General features: G+C 42.5%; 1 protein-coding gene across 1 annotated transcript in view; it reads right to left on the minus strand.

Moving 5' to 3' along the window:
• Positions 1–22,664, minus strand: part of LOC110521744 (cadherin-2) — an 84,422-nt gene extending 61,758 nt beyond the window's left edge. Inside the window, exons 1-2 of the mRNA XM_021599575.2 lie at positions 22,312–22,664; positions 10,797–10,935 (exon numbers count right to left, since the gene is read on the minus strand). Of these exons, the coding sequence (XP_021455250.2) occupies positions 10,797–10,935; positions 22,312–22,359 (187 nt within the window). The 5' untranslated portion in view covers positions 22,360–22,664. The remainder of the gene's footprint in view (positions 1–10,796; positions 10,936–22,311) is intronic.
• Between the last annotated feature and the right edge of the window lie 611 nt (positions 22,665–23,275).

Genomic DNA, 23,275 nt, shown 5'->3' on the forward strand with positions numbered 1-23,275 from the left:
CAGTCAGTCAGTCAGTGAGAGAGAGAGAGAGAGAGACCAGCCAGGGAGGAGAACACACATGCCTGATCATACTGGGTTTTATCTGTCAGTCATAGTACGACTACATTTCTGTGTGACCGACTGCATCAATTCTGTCTTATGTAGCAACATTTTAAACGTTGATTTATGAATTGGATAAAAGTAGAGACTCAAAGCTGGAAAATTGTATATTATACACTGCAGTTGAGGAACAATGGGAAAGTATTTCTGCTTTGAAAGTTGATCAACTTTGTAACCCACTTTTGAGAAAATGTCCCTTGAATATTTTGGTACACCTACTGGAGAGCTCTTCTTTGTCTACACCCATTCAGCATCGTCCACACTCTCTTAAGCCTTCGCCCCACCCATCTCTTTAAGGATTCATATGTGAGGCTATGTACTAAACAAACAGAGAGATTAGTTTAGTGAACAACCAAAGATTTCCAGACTAAATGCGGTACAAGTAATAGCCTACAATAAGGAAAAACTCCAGGTAAAAATACACTTATCTAGTCCTTGGCCTATATCCTAATCTGACTTTGGTGCAGGTCATGTTGTTCTTCACATTACCGTCTCTGGTAAACACACACTGTCAAAGAACATCTAAGTTTATTTGTCACATGCACAGGATACAGAAGGTATCAACGGTACAGTGAAATGGTTATTTGCTTAGTAGCAAAATCAAAAACAGAAAGTGTCCAGATAAAAATATTTAATCTTTATTAGATGACACTTACACAACACACTAAATTGATGGGTCATGTGAAGGAAATGCTATAATCACCCCCAGCCACATCTAACTAAGTGGATGGGTCACTATTGTCTAGACATGTACACATGTTGATGAAATACAATAGATGGCCGTAATCACCCCCAGACACACCTGGCTAACTTGATGGGTAATGTAATCATCTGGTAAAATTGAGTATTTTGTATCCCGCTAGCTAAACAATGAACCGGCATAATGCCAACTCATACCACTACCAATACGAACAATCTGCAGGTAGCTAAAGAGCTAACCAACTAGGTTCTATGTTAGCTAGCTAACATTAGGCTATAACTGGCTTCTGATTCAAATAATATTTCTATACAGATCATACGGAGTGGCAGCGTTTCCTAGTGGTTAGAGCGTTGGACTAGTAACCAAAAGGTTACAAGGTCGAATCCCTGAGCTGACAAGGTACAAATCTATCATTCTGCCACTGAACAAGGCAGTTAACCCACTGTTCCTAGGCAGTCATTGAAATTAAGAATTTGTTCTTAACTGACTTGCTTAGCTAGCGAGCCAGCAAGCGAAAGTTTGCTAACTAACAGTACGCTTAACTTGCAATGAAAATGACTTTCTGACATGAGAAACGTATAATATCTGAAAATGTAGCTAGACTAAATACAGGGCATCAATGTTGTTGAGAAAAGTAGCAAAACTTGTAGTTCTCGATGGCTAACGTTATATAGCTCAAAAACGGCGCTGTAGAAAATACTATCAACACATACTGAACAACTCACGCTATTGACAGAAGCATGCTACATTGCAGATCAATCCAAACTCATCTCCCGGCATTTCCTGCCCATCCCTTATCTCAGCCAATCATGGCTAGCAGGAAGGTTCCTGCCTTTTTCCGTGGCTAAACCAACTATGCTCGTAATGTAACAATTTTGATGTATTTATGGATGGAATACAAGTTTGTTATTAAAGCACAAGAAAGTTCACATGTTTCAGAAGTCATTTCTGGCAACATTTTGATAGAAAATAAATGATTACGTTCAAATGTCTTTCCTGTGAAGTAGTGACGTGCGACATACACCTAGTTTCCTGAAACAAATCACATATCTGCATTTTAGTATATATGGTAGGAGCTGAGAAGCAGTGGAGAGGAAAGGAGATGGTTTTTACAAACATCTAAAATATTCACAGGAGCTGGACAAAAATGTAATCAAATACATAGAGGAAAGAGCAATGTCCTCTCACTGTTTTCCTGCACTTTTGGAAAACAGTGAGAGGAAATTCCCTTATATTCTTTCTCTCTCTCGCCATTAAACACACAACCTTCAGAGGGTCAGTAAGTCACATTAGGAGTTTAAATAAGGAGACAGACAGACAGACAGACAGACAGACAGACAGACAGACAGACAGACAGACAGACAGACAGACAGACAGACAGACAGACAGACAGACAGACAGACAGACAGACAGACAGACAGACAGACAGACAGACAGACAGACAGACAGACAGACAGACAGACAGACAGACAGACAGACAGACAGACAGACAGACAGACAGACAGACAGACAGACAGACAGACAGACAGACAATAGCTGCACTGCACACACCATTGCTCGCGAAGGCACACACACTCAACACACAAACAGACGCACATACACACGTACGCATGCACACACACACATATGCATGCAGCCACACAAACATTCATGATCCTCTAAGACACAGGATCTATCCAAAAAAGGAGGTAATGAAAAAACAGGAACAGAGATAGACAGAGGACTATGGACATGAAAATTAAGTCGAAGAAACACACACACACACACACACACACACACACACACACACACACACACACAGGGTCATCATAGTGCACCAACGAGCCAAACTCCTGATCCTCACTCCCCCTGACTGGCATTCCTTAGATACTTGTAGAGGTCTGCGTGGCACGGCTGGTGTTTCTCAGTAAGTCGGACACACACACACACAGACATATAATAAGAACCAGACCCAGTCCAAAGACAAAACCCCTCTTACATGCACACACACACACACTCTCTGCCTGGTTGTTGTGCATGGTACTTTGAGTAGAGTTCATGGTGAACGCTGAACTGTAACTGGCTCTGCTCTGTGGTAGCTCTGCGGTCACTAACCGTCTCCTGCACTCCCATCAACTCTCACTGACCGTGAAAAGACCACTGGGACCTCCCTATCACTCTAGTGCGGTTCAACCACTGACAAACCAACCGCTGTGATTATACCTCAAAACAGAAACCGCCCAGGGCAGGGAGAGAGCACGGAGCAAGTCTCAGAGGAAAACAAAGAAAGAGGAGAAAGTATATGATGGGATGGAGAAGGAAATAGAAGAGGATTTTAAGTTGACGGCTGTTGATCTACTAGGAAACGGTCTCAAAGGAGAGAGGGGAAAATATGGAGGGATAGAGGGGAGAAAAGAGGGATGTGTTTTCATTGATCGCAGATGGTCGAGTCCTCTAATCAGACATGTGGAGTGATTGTGTTTGACAGGAGCCCCTCTCTCCTCTGTTAGCTAGTTCCCCTGAAGACCTGCGCCAGCACTTCCTACTACCCACGCTAACACGTGTCACACACTATGCCTCACATACATACTACTCCATTCTCTCAGAGAGAGAGAGAGAGATCTTTGTCTCCAGTCTCAAAATATGTGTAGCATTCACCCCAGCTGCCCAGGCAAGGCGAGTGAACCCCCCCAAGCTTTGGGTTCCCCCTGGAGGTCGGGCCCCCCAGATAGCATATGAACATGTCATAAGCCATAACAAAAAAATATGAATTTGCTTTAAACTACAAAATGTATGGACCTTGTGGGGGGGAGGGGTGCACGAAACTGCGCTACGCCACTGAGACAGAGACAGTGGCAAATGGGGTTGAGCGTAACTGGGACAATCTCGCACACAGAGAAGAGAGGGACAGCAGAGAGAGAGAGAGAGAGAGAGGAAATAGAGAAAAGAAAGAAGGGAGATAGTGAGGTCAAGCATGAATCAAATCAGTGTCTTCTGATTCCCAAGAGGCAGTGCAGTTGTGTGTGGAATTTACACATGTGTGTATTTGTGTGAATGAATTGAGAGGATGCCACTGCACAACACACTGACTAGCTGACCGTAATACAATCGCTCTATCTCGCTCAGTCTGTCACTCTTTCGCTCTCTCCATAGGGGCGGCAGGGTAGCCTAGTGGTTAGAGCATTGGACTAGTAACCGAAAGGTTGCAAGTTCAAATCCCCAAACTGACAAAGTACAAATCTGTTGTTCTGCTCCTGAATAGGCAGTTGACTTGCCTAGACTTGCCTAGTTAAATAAAAAATAAAAAATAAAAAAATCTCTGTCTTTCTCTCTCACATGCACACTTCTCCATTACTGGGAAGGATGAGCATGGTTCGAGTCAGCCTACCCCTAGTCTCCAGGGTAATCAGGTGAATCATTGACCAGAAATACACAATGACAGTCATGGTCACATCAAGCATTAATCTCCACAACAACTCCAAAAACAGCCCCAAAATTCCCACATGCCTATTTCTAAAGAGTGTTGTGGTCAAATGATTGTCACGACTTCTGCCGAGGTCGATGCCTCTCCTTGTTCGGGTGGTGCTCGGCGATCTATGTTTAATTTTCCATTGGTTTTGTCTGGTCTTCTTACACACCTGGTTCCAATCCCATTCATTATATTATGTGTATTTAACCCTCTGTTTCCCCTCATGTCCTTGTCAGAGATTGTTTATTGTTATGTTCATGTTTTATGGATTGGTGTGCGACGGGTTCTTGTACCCATATTTATTTTATTATGGACTTTGATTTTGGAGTTTGTGTTTTAAGTTAATAAAATACTCCATTTATACCAAGTTTGATTCTCCTGTGATTGACTTTCCTGCCACCTACATACACGACGTGACAATGATTCTGCTTCCCCATACAGGGAAGGGTTCAGAGAAAGTCAGCATTGACCAGAGAGTCAACACTGGCTGACCACCATGCCAAAACAAACACGCTGAACCTACAGGAGAGCCAAACCTCCAATTCAGGCCCCATAACTAATACAGACCGCTCAATTAGCTAATGCTGAGGCCAGGCTGAGAATGATAGTCCAGCCTATTAGGCAGCAGTGATCATCATGGGTCAGCAAAACAGAGATACAACCTATTCACCAGCCAGGAACGCCAGATCACCACTAGAAGCAGCAACCACAGAGAATCACAGGAAGACGTGGAAACAAAGACCGTAGGATGTGGCCCATACATGGAGCATCTATGAACTTTCCTCATCCCTCTCTTTCTATCCTTTCACTCTTATCTCTCCATATCTTAATCCTCTCTTTGTCCCTTACCTAACCTCTACTACAGCCTAGCTCCTCTCTCCACCCCTAACACCTTTTTAACCATATATCGCACCCTCCATCCCCCTCCTTCTGATTTGAATTATTGCTTCTCTCCATCCCTTCATTAATAATTGACTCTCTTCCTCCTGCTCCAATTAAATAATTAACTAAGCCTCCAGCCGCCTGTACCCCTCTATTTGTCTGTCTGTCTCTGTCACTCTCTCTCTGTGTGTGTGTGTGTGTGTGTGTGTGTGTGTGTGTGTCACTCACTCTGTCTGTTCCTCATTCTATGTTAGTATCTCTCTGTCCCTGTCACTCTCTGTCTGTCCGTATGAAGGCCTGCCTGTATGTGACTGTCTGTCCTGCTATCTGTTTGTCTCTGTCTCACACTGTAAACCCCAAGACATTAACTCAAATACTTCTAGTAAGTTGAACTCAAAGTTAATTAAGTTAAAAATGTTTATGTGGTACTGAATCAACATGAAATGAGAAGTCATATCAACTACATTTTTTAAAGTTATGATAACAAATATATGCTTCTTCCCAACATGCTCTACTGCAGGTTGATCTTTTGGGGAATTGTTTTTCATATCTGTGTTTTTTTCATGTACATTGAGTGAGTGATTATTGCTACACAAAGATTAATAACATACATTTTTCTAAACTACTGAAATGGTTGTTTTAGTTTAAATGGCTTAGGTAGTCTCCTTGCAGTCTGTCTAGCTCTTGCAATCACTATGAATGCAGGTTGCAGTTAGCCAACAGTTGGAATGTTTATTTATCTTAACTCTGGCTGGAATCCAACAGCAATCACACTTCACACATCAAGCCAACATAATGTCAGTTGCAGGTAGGGTTGCATTTCCCAAGTAAATTTCCCAAGTTTCCTAAAAACCCCAGTTGGAAGATTCATTGAAATCCTTCAACCAGGATTTTTATGAAAATCTTGGAGTTTTGTCGAAGTTACAGGAATTTTGCAATCTACTTGCAGGCCTGATGTGGCATGTAAACTGTTTCAGGCCTCAAAATAAGGCCATATTAGATAAGTATTGTCGTAAAGACTTTACCCACAATGATAACATTCACCTAGGAACTCCCTTGGTGAAGGCCACAGGAATTAAAATAAACTAATTTAACAACCATGTCTCTGTCACAAATAAATACAGTCATGGCTGGTAACCCTACAATTCACTCGATAAGGCAAGGCACACTCAGAAATTATATTGGAGGCTTGGCATATTGGGGGTGTCACAGTGACTCATTGACTATCAGTTTGAGTAATGACTACAAAACCACTTTAAGTAACTCAAATCAAATCAAATGTATTTATATAGCCCTTCGTACATCAGCTGATATCTCAAAGTGCTGTACAGAAACCCAGCCTAAAACCCCAAACAGCAAGCAATGCAGGTGTAGAAGCACGGTGGCTAGGAAAAACTCCCTAGAAAGGCCAAAACCTAGGAAGAAACCTAGAGAGGAACCAGGCTATGTGGGGTGGCCAGTCCTGTATTAAGTGCAATGGGTTTCCTCAAACGTTTTGAGTAATGACAGCACATTGGGGTTTACAGCGCACTGTGTGTTGTTCCTTCCGTCACCTTCTCCTGTTTTTAAGCATGCTACAATATAGTGTAGGTAACACACACATGCACTAACACCCACACTCACACTCAATACACACTCAGTCAGAGGCATGGCCAAACACTCTACTGCCATGTTATCCTGTCTCTCAGTCTGTTGCACTGTGAGTGTTGCAGTGTTGTCCTGTTTTGGTACACTGGGTGCATGCAGAACTACACACACACACACACACACACACACACACACACACCACCCCGTGACTTAACTGTTGAAAGCCTTTCCCCAACTGAAACAGATACAGGATGCCTCCACCCCCTCCTCTCTATGTAAGCTCCCTGTGATTGGTTGACACAGTTTCTCCAACACTAAACCAAGTGTTGGGCTGCATCACTTAGGACACCCTTTTGACCAGACCCCCCTTTTTTAGGTAATATTCACACATAATAATATCAAAGGGATTCCAAGACTTCCTGGATGAGAAAATAACGAGGCAGGAAACAGGAAGAATTTATCTCCAGGCTGTGCCATCTGTATCATGGTTATGTCCCAAATGGCACCTGATTCCTTGCATAGGGCACTACTTTTGACCAGAGCCCTATGGGCCCCATGTACAGAGTAGGGTGCCATTTGGGATACAGGAAGCCCTCTGAGACAAAGAGAACCATGGTCGTACTACATTGATTCTGTTAACAATGGTGGTTTCAACCAAAACACAAATTTGAACGTTGGCCTTTCAAACTACAACCAAACCAATAAGGTGTCCTCCTGGTGTGTGTGTGTGTGTTTGTGTGCATATACAACCTAATGGCTAATCTCCAACAAAATGATTCAGCAGGACAATCAAAAGCTTATTTAGCACAGGTGACGTTGTAAAACACACACACACGTCTCTCTCGCTTTCCTTCTCCTCTCTCCCTCTCTGTGTTTTACCATGGCACCCTGCCAGAACACTAGCATAAAAAGTCAGAACACAAGTCAGTTTCACAGGAGCCAATGGAAAAGTAAATAAAATAAATAGCCAACAGACTAGAGACGACAACAGGACAGGTAGCACAATACACTCTGAATTAACCATCCTGAACAGACAGACTCACAGCTAGGTCTGCCTCTGTATGCCTCTGGCACTAGTATTAACAACACACACACACACACACACAAAATAGTGAGACCCCGGGTGGGTCATCCTGTCTGTACACACACAAAGGTCATTGATCAGAGGATAGATACAGGCTGACAAGATTAATATAATTTATCACACAGTGTTTCATTTGTATGTGGAGTGTGCGTGTGTGAATGAGTGTGTGGGAAAACACCCACTGTGTGTGTGACGAGGCAGATGGTTTCAGCCCCTTCCACCCCACTGCCCCCAACCCTCACGTCCTCCCCTAATACTCACCTAATCCTCCACCTCCTGATTGTAATGAAACACTCCTCCATATTGTTGCATAGTGCAGAGTGTATACTCCACCCACTGACTGCAAGACTTACCAACGGGCCATTAAAAACTGTAAAATCTTATGTTACCAACGGGCCATTAAAAACTGTAATATCTTATGTTACCAACGGGCCATTAAAAACTGTAATATCTTATGTTTCACCGACTCGTGGCTGAACGACGACATGGATAACATACAGTTGGCTGTTCCAGTAAAAAAAGAATATGTGCATCGGCAAGACAGAACAGCTGCCTCCGGTAAGACAAAGGGTGGCGATCTGTGTCTATTTGTCAATAACAGCTGGTGCATGAAATGTAATATTAGGAAGTCTCGAGGTTTTGCTCGGCAAGAAAGTTTTAATTTATATTTTTTGTAGCTGTCTATTTACCATCACAAAACGATGCTGGCACGAAGCAAACAAGAAAAGGCAAATCCAGAGGTGGCCGGTGACTTTAATGCAGGGAAAATTAAATCCGTTTTACCTCATTTCTACCAGCATGTTACTTGAGCAAACAGATGGAAGAAAAACTCTAGACCACAATTACTCCACACACAGAGACGCGTACAAAGCTCTCCCTCGCCCTCCATTTGGCAAATCTGACCATAATTCTGTCCTTCCAAGCAAAAACAAAAGCAGGAAGTACCAGTGACTCGCTCAATAAGGAAGTGGTCAGATGATGCAGATGCTAAGAATCCCAGCCGCGAGCTGCACAGTGACACGAGGCTACCAGACGAGCTAAATTACTTATATGCGCGCTTCCAGGTAAGCAACACTGAATCATGGATGAGAGCACCAGATGTTCGGGACGATAGTGTGATCATGCACTCCGTAGCCGATGTGAGTAAGACCTTCAAACAGGTCAACATTCACAAGGGCGGATGGCCAGACAAATTACCAGGACGTGTACTCTGAGCATGCACTGACCAACTGGGAAGTGTCTTCACTGACATTTTCAACCTCTCCCTGAGAGATTCTGTAATACCTACATGCTTCAAGCAGACCACCATAGTCCCTGTGCCCAACAACACCAAGGTAACCTGCCTAAAAACCTTCTGACCCATAGCACTCACGTCTGTAGCCATGAAATGCTTTGAAAGGCTGGTCATGGCTCACATCAACACCATCATCCCAGAAACCCTAGACTCACTCCAATTTGCATACCGCACCAACAGAACCACAGATGACGCAATCGTTATTGCACTACACACTGCCCTTTCCCACCTGGACAAAAGCAACACCTACATGAGAATGCTGTTCATTGAATAGAGCTCAGCGTTCAACACCACAGTGCCCTCAAAGATCATCACTAAGCAAAAGACCCTGAAACTAAACACCTCCCTGTGCAACTGGATCCTGGACTTCCTGACGAGATGCCCCCAGGTGGTAAAGGTAGGCAACAAAACATCTGCCACTCTGATCCGCAACACGGGGGCCCCTCAGGAGTGCATGCTTAGTCCCTACCAGTACTCCCTAATCACCCATGACTGCGTGGCAAAGCACGACTCCAACACCATCATTAAGTTTGCCGACGACACAACGGTGGTAGGCCTGATCACAGTCAACGATGAGACAGCCTATAGGGAGGAGGTCAGAGACTTCGTGGACTACAGGAAAAAGGGGGCCGAGCACACCCCCATTCCCATTGACAGGACTTTAGTGGAGTAGGTTGAAAGCTTCAAGTTCCTTGGTGTCCACATCACCAACAAACTAAAATGGTCCAAACACACCAAGACAGTCGTGAAGAGGGCACAACAACGCCTATTCCCCCTCAGGAGACTGAAAAGATTTGGCATGGGTCCTCGGATCCTCAAAAACTTCTATAGATGCACCATCGGGAGCATCCTGACGGGTTGCATCACCGCCTGGTATGGCAAATGCTCGGCCTCTAACCGCAAGGAGCTACAGAGGGTACGTACGTACGGCCCAGTACTTCACTGGGGCCAAGCTTCCTGCCATCCAGGACCTCTATACCAGGTGGTGTCACTGGAAGGCCCTAAACATTGCCAAAGACTCCAGCCACCCTAGTCATAGAATATTCTCACTACTACCGCACGGCAAGCAGTACCAGAGTGCCAAGTTTAGATCCAAAATGCTTCTTAACAGCTTCTACCCATAAGCCATAAGAATGCTGAACAGCTAATCAAATGGCTACCCGGGCTATTTACAATGCCACCCCCCTTTTTTTCACTGCCGCTACTCACTGTTTATTATCTATGCATAGTCACTTTACCCCTACCTACATGTACAAATTACCTCAATTGCCTCAACTAACCTGTACCCCCGCACATTGACTCGGTACCCTGACTCAGAATTGTTATTTTATAGTTTCTCTTTTATTTGTTTTATTTTAGTTTATTTAATAAATATTTTCTTAACTCTTAAGTTTCTTAAGTAAGCATTTCATGGTGAAGTCTACACCTGTTGTATTCAGTGCATGTGACAAATACTGTTTGATTTGATTTGATTACCCAACCCTCAGTCCTGGCCGCAGCTAAAAACATTACGACTCAAATATCACCCAAACATAATATGAAGCTACTCCCAAAACATATCATGTTAGGTTACTCTCCAATAATATCCCCACCCAGAGTTTTAGGTTGTTGTTTGAATCGCCAGCCCTTGTGGTAAAGTAAGGCGTGTATGTGTGTATGTGTATGTGTGTGCGTGTGTGTGTGTGTGTGTGTGTGTGTGTACCGGTGAGGAGTGCTTGTCCCTCTCTTAGCTCCTCGTCCACGGCAACACTGTACTCCTCCTGGGAGAAGCCTCGTGTGCATGGCAACGATCCCTGCCTCCATGGCAATGACCCCACGGCCCCTCCGCCCTGCACAGCAATCTGGAGAACAGAGAGGAAGAACAGAAGGGTGTGAGAAAAAATATCAATATAGTCCTGGATAGGTTACACATACTTAAATATGTATGCACTCACTGCACTGTAAAATGCTTTGAAAAAAAATGTCTACAGAGTAGCTTATATTAAAAGAGTTCACAACGATGTAATAACCACTAATAACTATCATAATAGGCAAGAGAAGTGACATAATAACCACCATCAAATGCAATATATTATATATTATAGGCTGCATAAAAGAGACATAACAGCAACAGTACTTGCACATTAGGAGGGGCCTAGCCCAGCGGCAGACAGACAACTAATATCTAGTTACCTCTCTATGCCCTCCGCCCTACCCCCCTCACAGAACGGCACAATTACATATGTTGTTGTTAAGAGTCCACTCAGGCTGGTGATTGAAGTAATGAGTGTAAGGGTAAGCAGGTAGTATGATTAGACTGAGAAAGACCTCCTGTCGGCGTCCCAAATGGCACCCTATTAGTGCACTACCAATGGGCTCTGGTCAAAAGTGGTGCACTACATAGGGAATAGGGTGCCGTTTGGGATGCAGACCCTATACAGCACTTCAGAAACGCACTTCAGAAACGCACTTCAGAAACGCACCCTCCCTCTTCTCCACCATCATGGTGATCACAGATCTGATATGGCTACACAACTGAAAGCTATGTCTTGGAACCCTTTGCTTGCTTTCACCTACCAGATTGTTTTCAGATCAGTGATTCATTCAGGGAAGATATGGAGGAATAGGGTATTTCAGAAGTATTGAAACATCGGTGTGAAGGCAGAGCACTATCATGGGGAAACGGAGCCGAGAACAAACCAGACCAGCTCACATCATAGATGTGTGTGTCAAAAAGCTGTAACCCTTGACCTTTCCATGACGTGACGTAACTCATTCATCTCATGCCTATTCTATTAAATTCTAATCAAAACCTCAAATCTGCCAACTCTCTGCAAATCACTCATCTGTCTCTATTTATTTGTATATCTGTTGCTTATCGTAGCCTAATTTCTAACATAAAACATCTCCAAACATGGTTCAAACACTCTCATACTCTTCTAAATTAATACATTAATGCAATGAAGATGCAAAACCAAATAGGTTGGGTAGTAGGGCTGACCCCATTTAGTCAACAGGTCGATTGTTTGGTCGATAGGCTGTTGATCGACTGAGATTTCTTTAGGATGTTAAAGTTTCTAGATAGAACCCTTTGCCCCACAAAGGACCCTTGTCATCCAAAAAGGGTTATTCTGATCAAAACAGTTCTTGGTAGAACCCTATCCCTCTGCAAAGAACCCATTTGGAACCCTTTTTTTCTAAGAGTGTATAAAGAACCATTTCAAAATCAAAATCATGTTTTTAATCAAATGTGATGATATTTGGATGAAACCAGATCAAAGTATGATGACCAAAGTACGAAAAAATGACTGTTGCTTATACATTCATTGACTTCATATGTATACAGGGTGGGTCACCATTGAGAACATGGTCTCATTTGCAAGGGAGCCCTGTGAACATGAACATACAATAAATAATATCAATATAATAAATACAACAAGATTATTCAAAACAAACACAACTCTCACATATGACCTTCCTTAAACTCGATCTAAACTGTCCAATGGGGGCCAGCGAGTCTAATTTCAAGGTTGCCTGAAGACTATTCCATGAGCTGGGGGCATAAAAACTAAAAGGATTTGTTCCCGTGGGACCTCCAGAACCAGCCAGTGTAGAGAGTGGGTATTACAAGTGCTGGATCTCCAGTTAATATCTGAGCTGAGGTAGTGGGGGAGTCTCTGGAGAACCGTTTTTATATACAAAAAGTAACCAATTTTAAGCCCTTCTGGTAGTCAGAACTATACGAAATGCAGTGATATCAACAAAAATGGTCCCCAGTGAAAAGAAGGCAGTGCTGAATAATGGACTGAATCTAAAGGTTTTAAAACAGAGGCTGCCGCATGCATGTGGATTATATCCCCATAATCAAGTACTGGGAGAAGCGTTGCTTGAACAATCCAAAATGAGGCTGGATGTATTTCTAGAAAATAAACTAATCTTAAATCTCCACTTTTTTTCAATATAGCACATCATCTAAGAAAATAGTTTTATGGTCTAAACAATACAGCACATAATCTAAGACAAGTGCAGCTGCTGAGACAGTACTATGTCCAGGTCTAAAACCAGATTGGTGCTCATTAAGAATAGAATGAGAAGTTTAAAGTTCTCAGCTGAGAGTTGGCCAGGGACTCTAAAACGTTGGCGTGGCAAAATAGCTTGGAAATTGGACAGTAGTTATCCAATTCAGAAGGATCTCTGCCTTTGTGTACGGGGAGGACTTCCAGATTTTAGGGATAACCCCAGAAACAATTGTCAAGTTAAAAACATAGGTTAATGATTCTAAGGTTAATGATAAGTGGGTCAGAAAGCTATAGCAAAAAGGATCAAGGGAGTCAGCCTCCGCCGATTTTTTTTTTACATACATTTTCAATAAGGCACTTAGCATATCATAGACATCCAATGGTTGAAATTAAAATGAGGAATGTGTATCTGGGAATGTATCGTTCTCTGCGACTTGGCTCGAAGTGCATTAAGAACTCCCTCAGCTGGAATTAGAGTTTTCAGAAGCTAATTTATCAAATCGGTGGCCCTCAAATCAAATCAAAATGTTATTGGTCACATACACATGTTTAGCAGATGTTATTGTGGGTGTAGCGAAACGCTTGTGTTTCTGGCTCCAACAGTACAATAATATCTAACTGTAATGCTCGTTGTCGGTGGAAGGAAGAGTGGTCCAAAGCGCAGCGCGGAAAGTGATATTTATTTACAAGAAACACTCAAACAAAAATAACAAATCCAAAAACGAAAGCGAACAGTTCCGTCAGGCACAGACACTAAACAGAAAATAACACCCCACAAAACCCAAACGGAAAATCCCAACTTATATATGATCCCCAATCAGAGACAACGATAGACAGCTGCCTTTGATTGGGAACCACACTGGCAAAACAACAAAGAAATAGGAAACATAGATTTTCCGACCCGAGTCACAACCTGACCTAACCAAACATAGAGAATAAATAAGGATTTCTAAGGTCAGGGCATGACACTAACAAGTAATATTGAACAAATTCACAACAATACACACAATACACACAAATCTAAAATAGAGGAATGGAATTAAGAATATATAAATATTAGGACAAGCAATGTCGGAGCGGCATAGACTAAAATACAGTAGAATAGAATACAGTATGTACAGTGCCTTGCGAAAGTATTCGGCCCCCTTGAACCTTGCGACCTTTTGCCACTTTTCAGGCTTCAAACATAAAGATATAAAACTGTATTTTTTTGTGAAGAATCAACAACAAGTGGGACACAATCATGAAGTGGAACGACATTTATTGGATATTTCAAACTTTTTTAACAAATCAAAAACTGAAAAATTGGGCGTGCAAAATTATTCAGCCCCTTTACTTTCAGTGCAGCAAACTCTCTCCAGAAGTTCAGTGAGGATCTCTGAATGATCCAATGTTGACCTAAATGACTAATGATGATAAATACAATCCACCTGTGTGTAATCAAGTCTCCGTATAAATGCACCTGCACTGTGATAGTCTCAGAGGTCCGTTAAAAGCGCAGAGAGCATCATGAAGAACAAGGAACACACCAGGCAGGTCCGAGATACTGTTGTGAAGAAGTTTAAAGCCGGATTTGGATACAAAAAGATTTCCAAAGCTTTAAACATCCCAAGGAGCACTGTGCAAGCAATAATATTGAAATGGAAGGAGTATCAGACCACTGCAAATCTACCAAGACCTGGCCGTCCCTCTAAACTTTCAGCTCATACAAGGAGAAGACTGATCAGAGATGCAGCCAAGAGGCCCATGATCACTCTGGATGAACTGCAGAGATCTACAGCTGAGGTGGGAGACTCTGTCCATAGGACAACAATCAGTCGTATATTGCACAAATCTGGCCTTTATGGAAGAGTGGCAAGAAGAAAGCCATTTCTTAAAGATATCCATAAAAAGTGTTGTTTAAAGTTTGCCACAAGCCACCTGGGAGACACACCAAACATGTGGAAGAAGGTGCTCTGGTCAGATGAAACCAAAATTGAACTTTTTGGCAAGAATGCAAAACGTTCTGTTTGGCGTAAAAGCAACACAGCTGAACACACCATCCCCACTGTCAAACATGGTGGTGGCAGCATCATGGTTTGGGCCTGCTTTTCTTCAGCAGGGACAGGGAAGATGGTTAAAATTGATGGGAAGATGGATGGAGCCAAATACAGGACCATTCTGGAAGAAAACCTGATGGAGTCTGCAAAAGACCTGAGACTGGGACGGAGATTAGTCTTCCAACAAAACAATGATCCAAAACATAAAGCAAAATCTACAATGGAATGGTTCAAAAATAAACATATCCAGGCGTTAGAATGGCCAAGTCAAAGTCCAGACCTGAATCCAATCGAGAATCTGTGGAAAGAACTGAAAACTGCTGTTCACAAATGCTCTCCATCCAACCTCACTGAGCTCGGGCTGTTTTGCAAGGAGGAATGGGAAAAAATGTCAGTCTCTCGATGTGCAAAACTGATAGAGACATACCCCAAGCGACTTACAGCTGTAATCGCAGCAAAAGGTGGCGCTACAAAGTATTAACTTAAGGGGGCTGAATAATTTTGCACGCCCAATTTTTCAGTTTTTGATTTGTTAAAAAAGTTTGAAATATCCAATAAATGTCGTTCCACTTCATGATTGTGTCCCACTTGTTGTTGATTCTTCACAAAAAAATACAGTTTTATATCTTTATGTTTGAAGCCTGAAATGTGGCAAAAGGTCGCAAAGTTCAAGGGGGCCGAATACTTTCGCAAGGCACTGTATACATATGAGATGAGTAATGCAAAATATGCAAACATTATTAAAGTGACTAGTGTTCCATCATTAAAGTGGCCAGTGATTTAAAGTCTATGTATATAGGGCAGCAGCCTCTAAGGTGCTAGTGATGGCAATTTAACAGACTGATGGCCTTGAGATAGAAGCTGTGTTTCAGTCTCTCGGTCCTAGCTATGATGCACCTGTACTGACCTCGCCTTCTGGATGATAGCAGGGAGAACAGGCAGTGGCTCGGGTGGTTGTTGTCCATGAGGATCTTTTTGGCCTTCCTGTGACATTGGGTGCTGTAGGTGTTTTCCCCCGGTGAAGCGTTGGGCAGACCGCAACACCCTCTGGAGAGCCCTGCGGTTGTGGGCGGTGCAGTTGCCGTACCAGGCGGTGATACAGCCCGACAGGATGCTCTCAATTGTGCATCTGTAAAAGTTTGTGAGGGTTTTAGGTGTCAAGCCAAATTTCTTCAGCCTCCTGAGGTTGAAGAGGCACTGTTGCGCCTTGTTCACCACACTATCTGTGTGGGTGGACCATTTCAGTTTGTCAGTGATGTGTACACTGAGGAACTTGAAGCTTTCCACCTTCTCTACTGCAGTCCCGTCGATGTGGATAGAGGGGTGCTCCCTCTGCTGTTTCCGGTTGTATTTAATAACACCACAAAAAATGTTGGGATAATAATGTAATAAATAACACAGAAAATAAATACTGCAAAGTTGCTTAGGAGCTAGAAGCACAGCTGCCCTATCTGTCAGCGCCATCTTTACCTACTGAGGCAAAGTGGTTATTAAAAGCACACCAAATGTCCATCTTATCTGTTATGTGAGCAGAGGCTGTCATAACCTGCTTTGGTCATGAGGGGATGGTGTTTTGTTTTAGAGATCTGACTACCTTCCAGAATGAAGCTGGATTCCCACGATTCTCAGATATACATTTCAAGAAGTACTGTATGAGGAATGTGCTTTTCTAACCTGGGATAGGCATCTATTTTTTAAGCTTTTACATAGAATCAGTCAGCCTAGTCTTAGCCCAAGCTAAATTTCTCACCTGATGTTTCTTTGATAGTTCAGGGATTAGCTCTATCCCTTACACTTAGTTTATTGAATGGAGCATGCTTATCTGCAATAAAATAATGTAGGGACTGATCTGAGTCAGAGATATCTGTCACAACCCCCATTCACACAATCCTAGAACATACAAGAATGGTTGTCATTGAAATTCATATCATTTGTCATGTAACAATGTGAGTGCGAGATTTAGGTAGTTTTATGCAGGCAATGGGACAATGGTCACTGAACTCATTAGCAAATATTCCATTGGTTGTATACTTGTGAGGGGCATTTGTCAAAATAATATCTAAAAGAGTAGATTTTTCAGGGTGTTTAAAGGGCGGGTTCAACTGAGTTAGATTTAGCTCAATCAGAAGCTGGCATCAACTAATTCTGATTAAGATCAACCAAAATGAATAAATCAGATTTGGCATAGTCAGATAACAAGTCAGACAATTGGCTAAGAGCACTTGTTGGTTGTAAATATGGTTTGAGAGGCCAGAGCTATAATAAAATACATTTTTGAGATCAAACTGCTGGCATTTACATGAATCAGTTCAATGTCACAGCTGCAGGATTTCAGATCAGATGGAATCTCTAATACAAACATTCTATGCTCAATTGATAACCCCTTACTTGAAAATAACATAGGGCTAGTTTGAAATGGTATAGATAAAAGATTGTCTAGAACTGTACCATTGTGCCTATGCTTTGAGCGAGGAAGTAGACTAAAACAAGAGTCAATGAGGGTTACCTGTTGCGAACATGCAGTATGAAGATAATGCTGGTAATTTATGGTTGGGATTACCTAAGCGAAACATGGGGTGTTGGTAAGTCAATGTCTCAGCGCAGCCTTGAAATGCAAGACCAGGGTCCAGGCACCAAGATGATTTGGATGGAACCCATCCTCTCTGTAGAGTATCTCTTGTTTCCAAACGATATCAAAGTTATCCACAAAAGTAACTCCAACAGAGTTAGAGTAGATTCGTAGCGAATCATGTAGTGCCAGCAAACTACTGAATCTTTCGCTGACACGACTCAGTGGTGGCACTGGGGGCCTGAAATACTTGGATGCTTGTTGGATTCTTTCAGAGTTCCAATCAGTTCTTTAAAATCCTGTTTCAGCCACTCCGAGCTAGCAATCCTAATGTAATTAGATCCCACATGGATTACTATAGCGACAGCTCCCATGTTCTGGTGTAAAATGGTAGGAAGCAGCCTAGTATTATCTTGTAACCAAGCCCCAGGATAGCACAATGTTTTTGAGTCTGGGGCAGAGTCCCTCTCGGGAACTTGGAGAGTCCTAGACCGAGGCAGAATCTCCCTGGGAAGGAGGGTGGATAGGGACGAAGGCGCGAGAATCTCCATAACCAAGACGGCGAAGCTATTGAACAATTGGATTTGGGTTGAGCTTCCGAACACCAAAGAAGCCCAACTAGCCACAAGCGACTTCTCTCCATTTGGCCTACGGCGGGTGACATGCTTCCATGGTTGGGCAGCAGGATTGGAGACAGTATAATCCGCTAAATCCACCAGAAGTAACGGTCCTGCTCCATGTCCCAGGGGAGTGGGAGACTTCTTCGGGAAGGGGTCCTTGGAAAGCATTGGCTATTAAGTCAAGGAGTGTTGACATGGTGGTGATACTCTCAACATCTCGGAATGGCGTCCAGGCTGTGGTGTAGAGAAGGAGAAGGTAGGCGGGGGTACTTTCCCAAGTAGATTAGGCAAGTTTTGAATTTGTTTTCTAATAGTAGCCACTTCTTCCCTATGGTCCTCTGCGAGTAAACAATTGTTCCATCGGAATTCTGGTCGGTCCACATTGTTCCAGAAGAGAGCATAGTATAAGTACAGCTCCTGCAGTGCATGAGATGCTTGCTTTTTACCCTGAATGGGGAAGCCTCCGTGGGAAGAGACATAGGAAATACATCCGTGGCGCAGAGACAGCAATTTCAGGCAAAGCAAATATATAATAATAAAAATAGACAATAACTGATGTATTTTTCTGGACCTATACAGACCGTTGGTAAATACAGCCAATACAATAACAAAAAAGATTAAAGGGAATAGACTGTAGCCTGTTAAACATAACTTCCTGTGAAAAACAATTCACTGTCAAACAAATATGTGTACTCGCTCTCCTTCCAGTCAAAAGGTGTGTGTGATGAGTGTAAAAGTGTGCTTGACCTAAAGTTTGATCATGAAGTTACTGGTCCCCTCCCCGTGTCAAACACTTGGATTCAGGAGGCGGGATTATTAAGGGGATAGAGTGACGTCACCATAACTCTCTCGTTTTAATACACCAATGGTAGCGTGACATTCTCTTACTTAATTTAAATAAGTACCGCCTTCTAACTAACATCGGAAAAGGCATGTATGCATAGGGGCGTGGCTTAAGTAGATGGATAGTTACTCTACTGGTGCCATAATTTGACTGTATGGTGTCAGCAAGTATAATTCAAAGTTTACAATATTAACCTATGGCAAAGACACGTATATGTTTCTCCTTTCATGTGTGTCTGGTGTTAGCTAGTTACTGGCTAGCTAGATCTTCAGTCAGCATGGAACAAAAGTGTGGGGGGGAGATTCAAAACTCTGACGCAGTTGTCATGTCAACACATCCGGCAGTGCCACATCACAAAAGACACACCAAATGGGAGATGTATAAAAACAAAATCTAAATAAATGTGTATCACAACATTTTCTTGAGATACTTCTACTGCAACACTGCGCCCAAGTTTCTTGACATAGGCCTTACAAAGAGCAGTCAGTCAAATTGAATAAATTCATATACGCTTCCCGCCCACTCAGCCTGTCTTTTAAAATGTCTTGGTAGTTAGCCATGAGAAGAAAAGTAATTTTTCTTACATTTTGAGCATTTCTATCCCCCCAAAATATTATGGGTGATATTTTAGTCACTCAAAAGGCTATTTTACATGGGAATCAGATTGACTGTTCAGGACCTTTAAAATTCCATGAGTGTTATGATTGTGTTAATTGACAAGTTGAATCAGGTGTGATAGCACTGGAACCACTGGATGTTGCTGAGAAGAGAATTGACCACTGACTTTGTCTATTGACACAAGGCTATAGGTGAGTCTTTCACAAAACAATGCTACCGGCCATAGTCATCTATAACATGTTGTACTGGCATAACACAACAGATTAGATCAACTGGAATGGCACTCTCACTCACCATTGCACAAAAAAGAGCCGTACGCTACGCCCCAAAAATGTAAATGAGCCTTCACCTTTTGGGAACTGCAAAGAGTTCTTTGAGTAATTATGGTTCCACATAGAACCATCACCATTCCCAAAGAACTCTTGATGAACCCTCTTTTCTTAGTGTCTAGGTTAGGGCTGAATCAAATTAGGATATAGTGTATCTCTAAATACACATCCGATTTAGTGCACGGGCGCAACTTCAGCCTTGTGACCTGTCTGCAGTACACAATATTAACGGTATCGTCTCAAATAGCCATAATGGCATCGCATAGGCTAGAAAAGTCAACCTTTCTACACCCGTCCCATAACCCTGCATAGCCTAGGTTACAGATCAAGCCTACAGTTAACGACCGCTATGAATCATGGGTGAATACAGAGCAGAGCGTAAACTAAACGGTCCCTAAGAGGCTATTGGGAATATTTCCAAAACGACAACAATTCCCTTCACCGAGTAAGCTATTGCCCGTCAAATGTGCAGCGTGATTAGGCAAATCAATGGGCAATTCAGTAAAGAAATAACATAGGAGAGCTGCAGTTTAAACAAAGTGCAGGCTACTGTAGCGGCTATGACTGCAAAATTGTGTGCCAGACCGAAACTCAGATAAGCATGTTGAAAAAACAATTAATATTAACAAAATGGAATGCACAATTAGCCTACATTTGAGCAAGATCCTAACGCATACACCCTTAGAAAAAAGGGTTGTAAAAGGGTTCTTTGCGGAGGGAGAGGGATCTACCTAGAACCTTGAACATCCTAAGATCCCGTTTTGGAAGAAAGGGTTCTTTGATGATTCTTTGGAAGGCAAGAAGGGTTCTACATGGAACCGTGTATAATATTTCACAGCATGCTCTATTGCTGGGAGATTTTCAGAATTGTTCGGTTTACTGTAATATCTGTGTTTTTTTTTTTACGTAAGTTGATTAGTTAATACATTTTATGCTACACAAAGCGATAAATAACATAGTTTTCTAAACAATCTGTTGGATTTATTGCACACGTTACTGAAATGGTTGTTACAGTTTACATGATTGAGGTAGTCTCAATATTGTACCTTCCCTACCCCGGCAGTCATTCTGTTGGATATCTTAACTCTGGCTGGGTTCAAGGTAGATCCCTTCATAGATGCTTCTAGGAAGAACCTTTAGATGATAAAATGGTTCTTGGTAGAACCCTACATAGAGGGTTCGAGGCAGAACCATATACAGGGGGTTCTTTGCAGATCCCTGCAAAGAGGGTTCTACCCAGCACCAAAAAAGGGACAAACTGAAAAACACTGTTCGGTTCTACTTAGCACCTTTAATTCTAAGAGTGTAGTTTAAAATCAATATAAACCAACAACCTAATATGTAGGCAATGTAGAGGGAAATGAATGCAGTCATATCCTGCAGACTTACGCCGAGTTGGTTGTCTCAATGGTTGGTTGTCACAGCGTTAATTACTCCCAATCTAAATGGCACTGTGTAATATTTGTAAGGTTCAAAAGTGTGAAATTCTTTGAAATAACTCCTCCACCTGGTCAATTCATGTCAACATGACAAAACATTGAGGTGAGGAGAATTTGTGTTTTTCATAGGTGAAAGTACAAAGGAAATTATTGGTATTTTACTTGTAAATGTTTGAATTATGGGAGTATCCTTGAATAGTTATGTGCACACACAAATGTACAAAAAAATGTAATTTTATTCTAACGGAGTAAATGCTTAATTTTGTTAGGAATATTGTTCCATCAAACAAAGGCTTGGCTATTTATAAGACTGTATGCAATATTGCTTAATTTCATGTTACAAAAGGAATAAGCTACTAGCAAATATTGTGACAACCAACCCCATACTGTGTGTCATCCAACCCCACAATGGGGCTGTTGGTGTGTGACATCCAACCCTGCAATAGGGCTGGTAACTGGTTGTCACAAGTGGACTGAATGTTTGGTGGCTTTATAACTCTTCTTTGGAATATAAAAAGGGTCCTCATTTCAACCCAAGACCTTGGTCTTTCTCTTAATATTGAAAATAATACTGTAAAGAATACTGGTGCTGAAAAATACAAATGAGAGTAATACTTGTGACAACCAACCCCGGTCTCCCCTAGTGAGTTGACCATCATCATCATAGAGCAAAAAACAAGCCGTCACTCAGACCCCTGTCCCATAGCCAACAAACCAACCCCACCACTACACCAAACCGAAGAAACGGTTTCGTAGCCTACCTGCACAGCTGCCAGTCGCATCAGCAGCGCGACTAAGGTTCGAAACATGATTAAATCCCTCCTTCGAATGTGTTGGGAAAAGCCCCAATCTCTCTTCGCGGATCAATGCGAGAATGTTCACTAGTAAACGAGCAGCTGCAGCATGTAGCAGCCTCGTCTCTCTCCTCGCCGTCCCAGTTCTGTGCTGTGCTGCTGAGCGGAGTGCACTCTGTCTGGTACTGAGGCTGAATGACTTAACTGGCTACCAGTCGGACCGACCGACAACACGGGCCTCAGTGTCTCTACCTACCGGATAACATCAGATATGGCAGGAATCACACAAAGATCCTCTTCGCCCTGTCTCTCTCCTCTTCTCTCCCGGCAGAGAATGACAGACCACGCCCCTCCTGTACAACCAAATTAGTCCTACCCTACACAACTCTCGGAGGGGTAAACATGGTTGGAGGAGGGAGTTGGGTACAGGAATTGACTTCTGATGTGAAACAATGACGGTCTATGATTGAGCAGTAAAAAATGAGGCCAATGAATGACTATGTGAAGTGGCGCTCTTGGTGGTGGTTTCAACAAGCTCTCACAGTCCCATGTCAGAATTAGACATTCATCCATGTTTCTCAAACGTCCAATTTTAAAGTTGTTCCAAACATCACATTTAGAAGTGTTTAAGGTTAAGTTTAGGCATTAACTCCGAAATTGTAAGATTAGGCATTAACTCTTAATGGTTAAAATAAGGGTTAAAGGAAAGGGTTAGTCTAGCAATACTGAAACCTACTTAAAGGTAACAGCACTCACTGTTGCCCCTAGTGGCCGGTATCCACATCATCTCCCGATGTCCTCAGACATCGATGGACATCAATACTGACTTGTATCACGGGTGACCTGGCTCTTCAGTGAGGAGGCAAGACAAGATGTTTGCAACGGACATGCAGTGAGGGATTATATTAGTTAGAAGGAAAGGCGCCTAACC

Source organism: Oncorhynchus mykiss, chromosome 30 (assembly GCF_013265735.2).
Source record: "Oncorhynchus mykiss isolate Arlee chromosome 30, USDA_OmykA_1.1, whole genome shotgun sequence".
Classification (NCBI taxonomy): domain Eukaryota; kingdom Metazoa; phylum Chordata; class Actinopteri; order Salmoniformes; family Salmonidae; genus Oncorhynchus; species Oncorhynchus mykiss.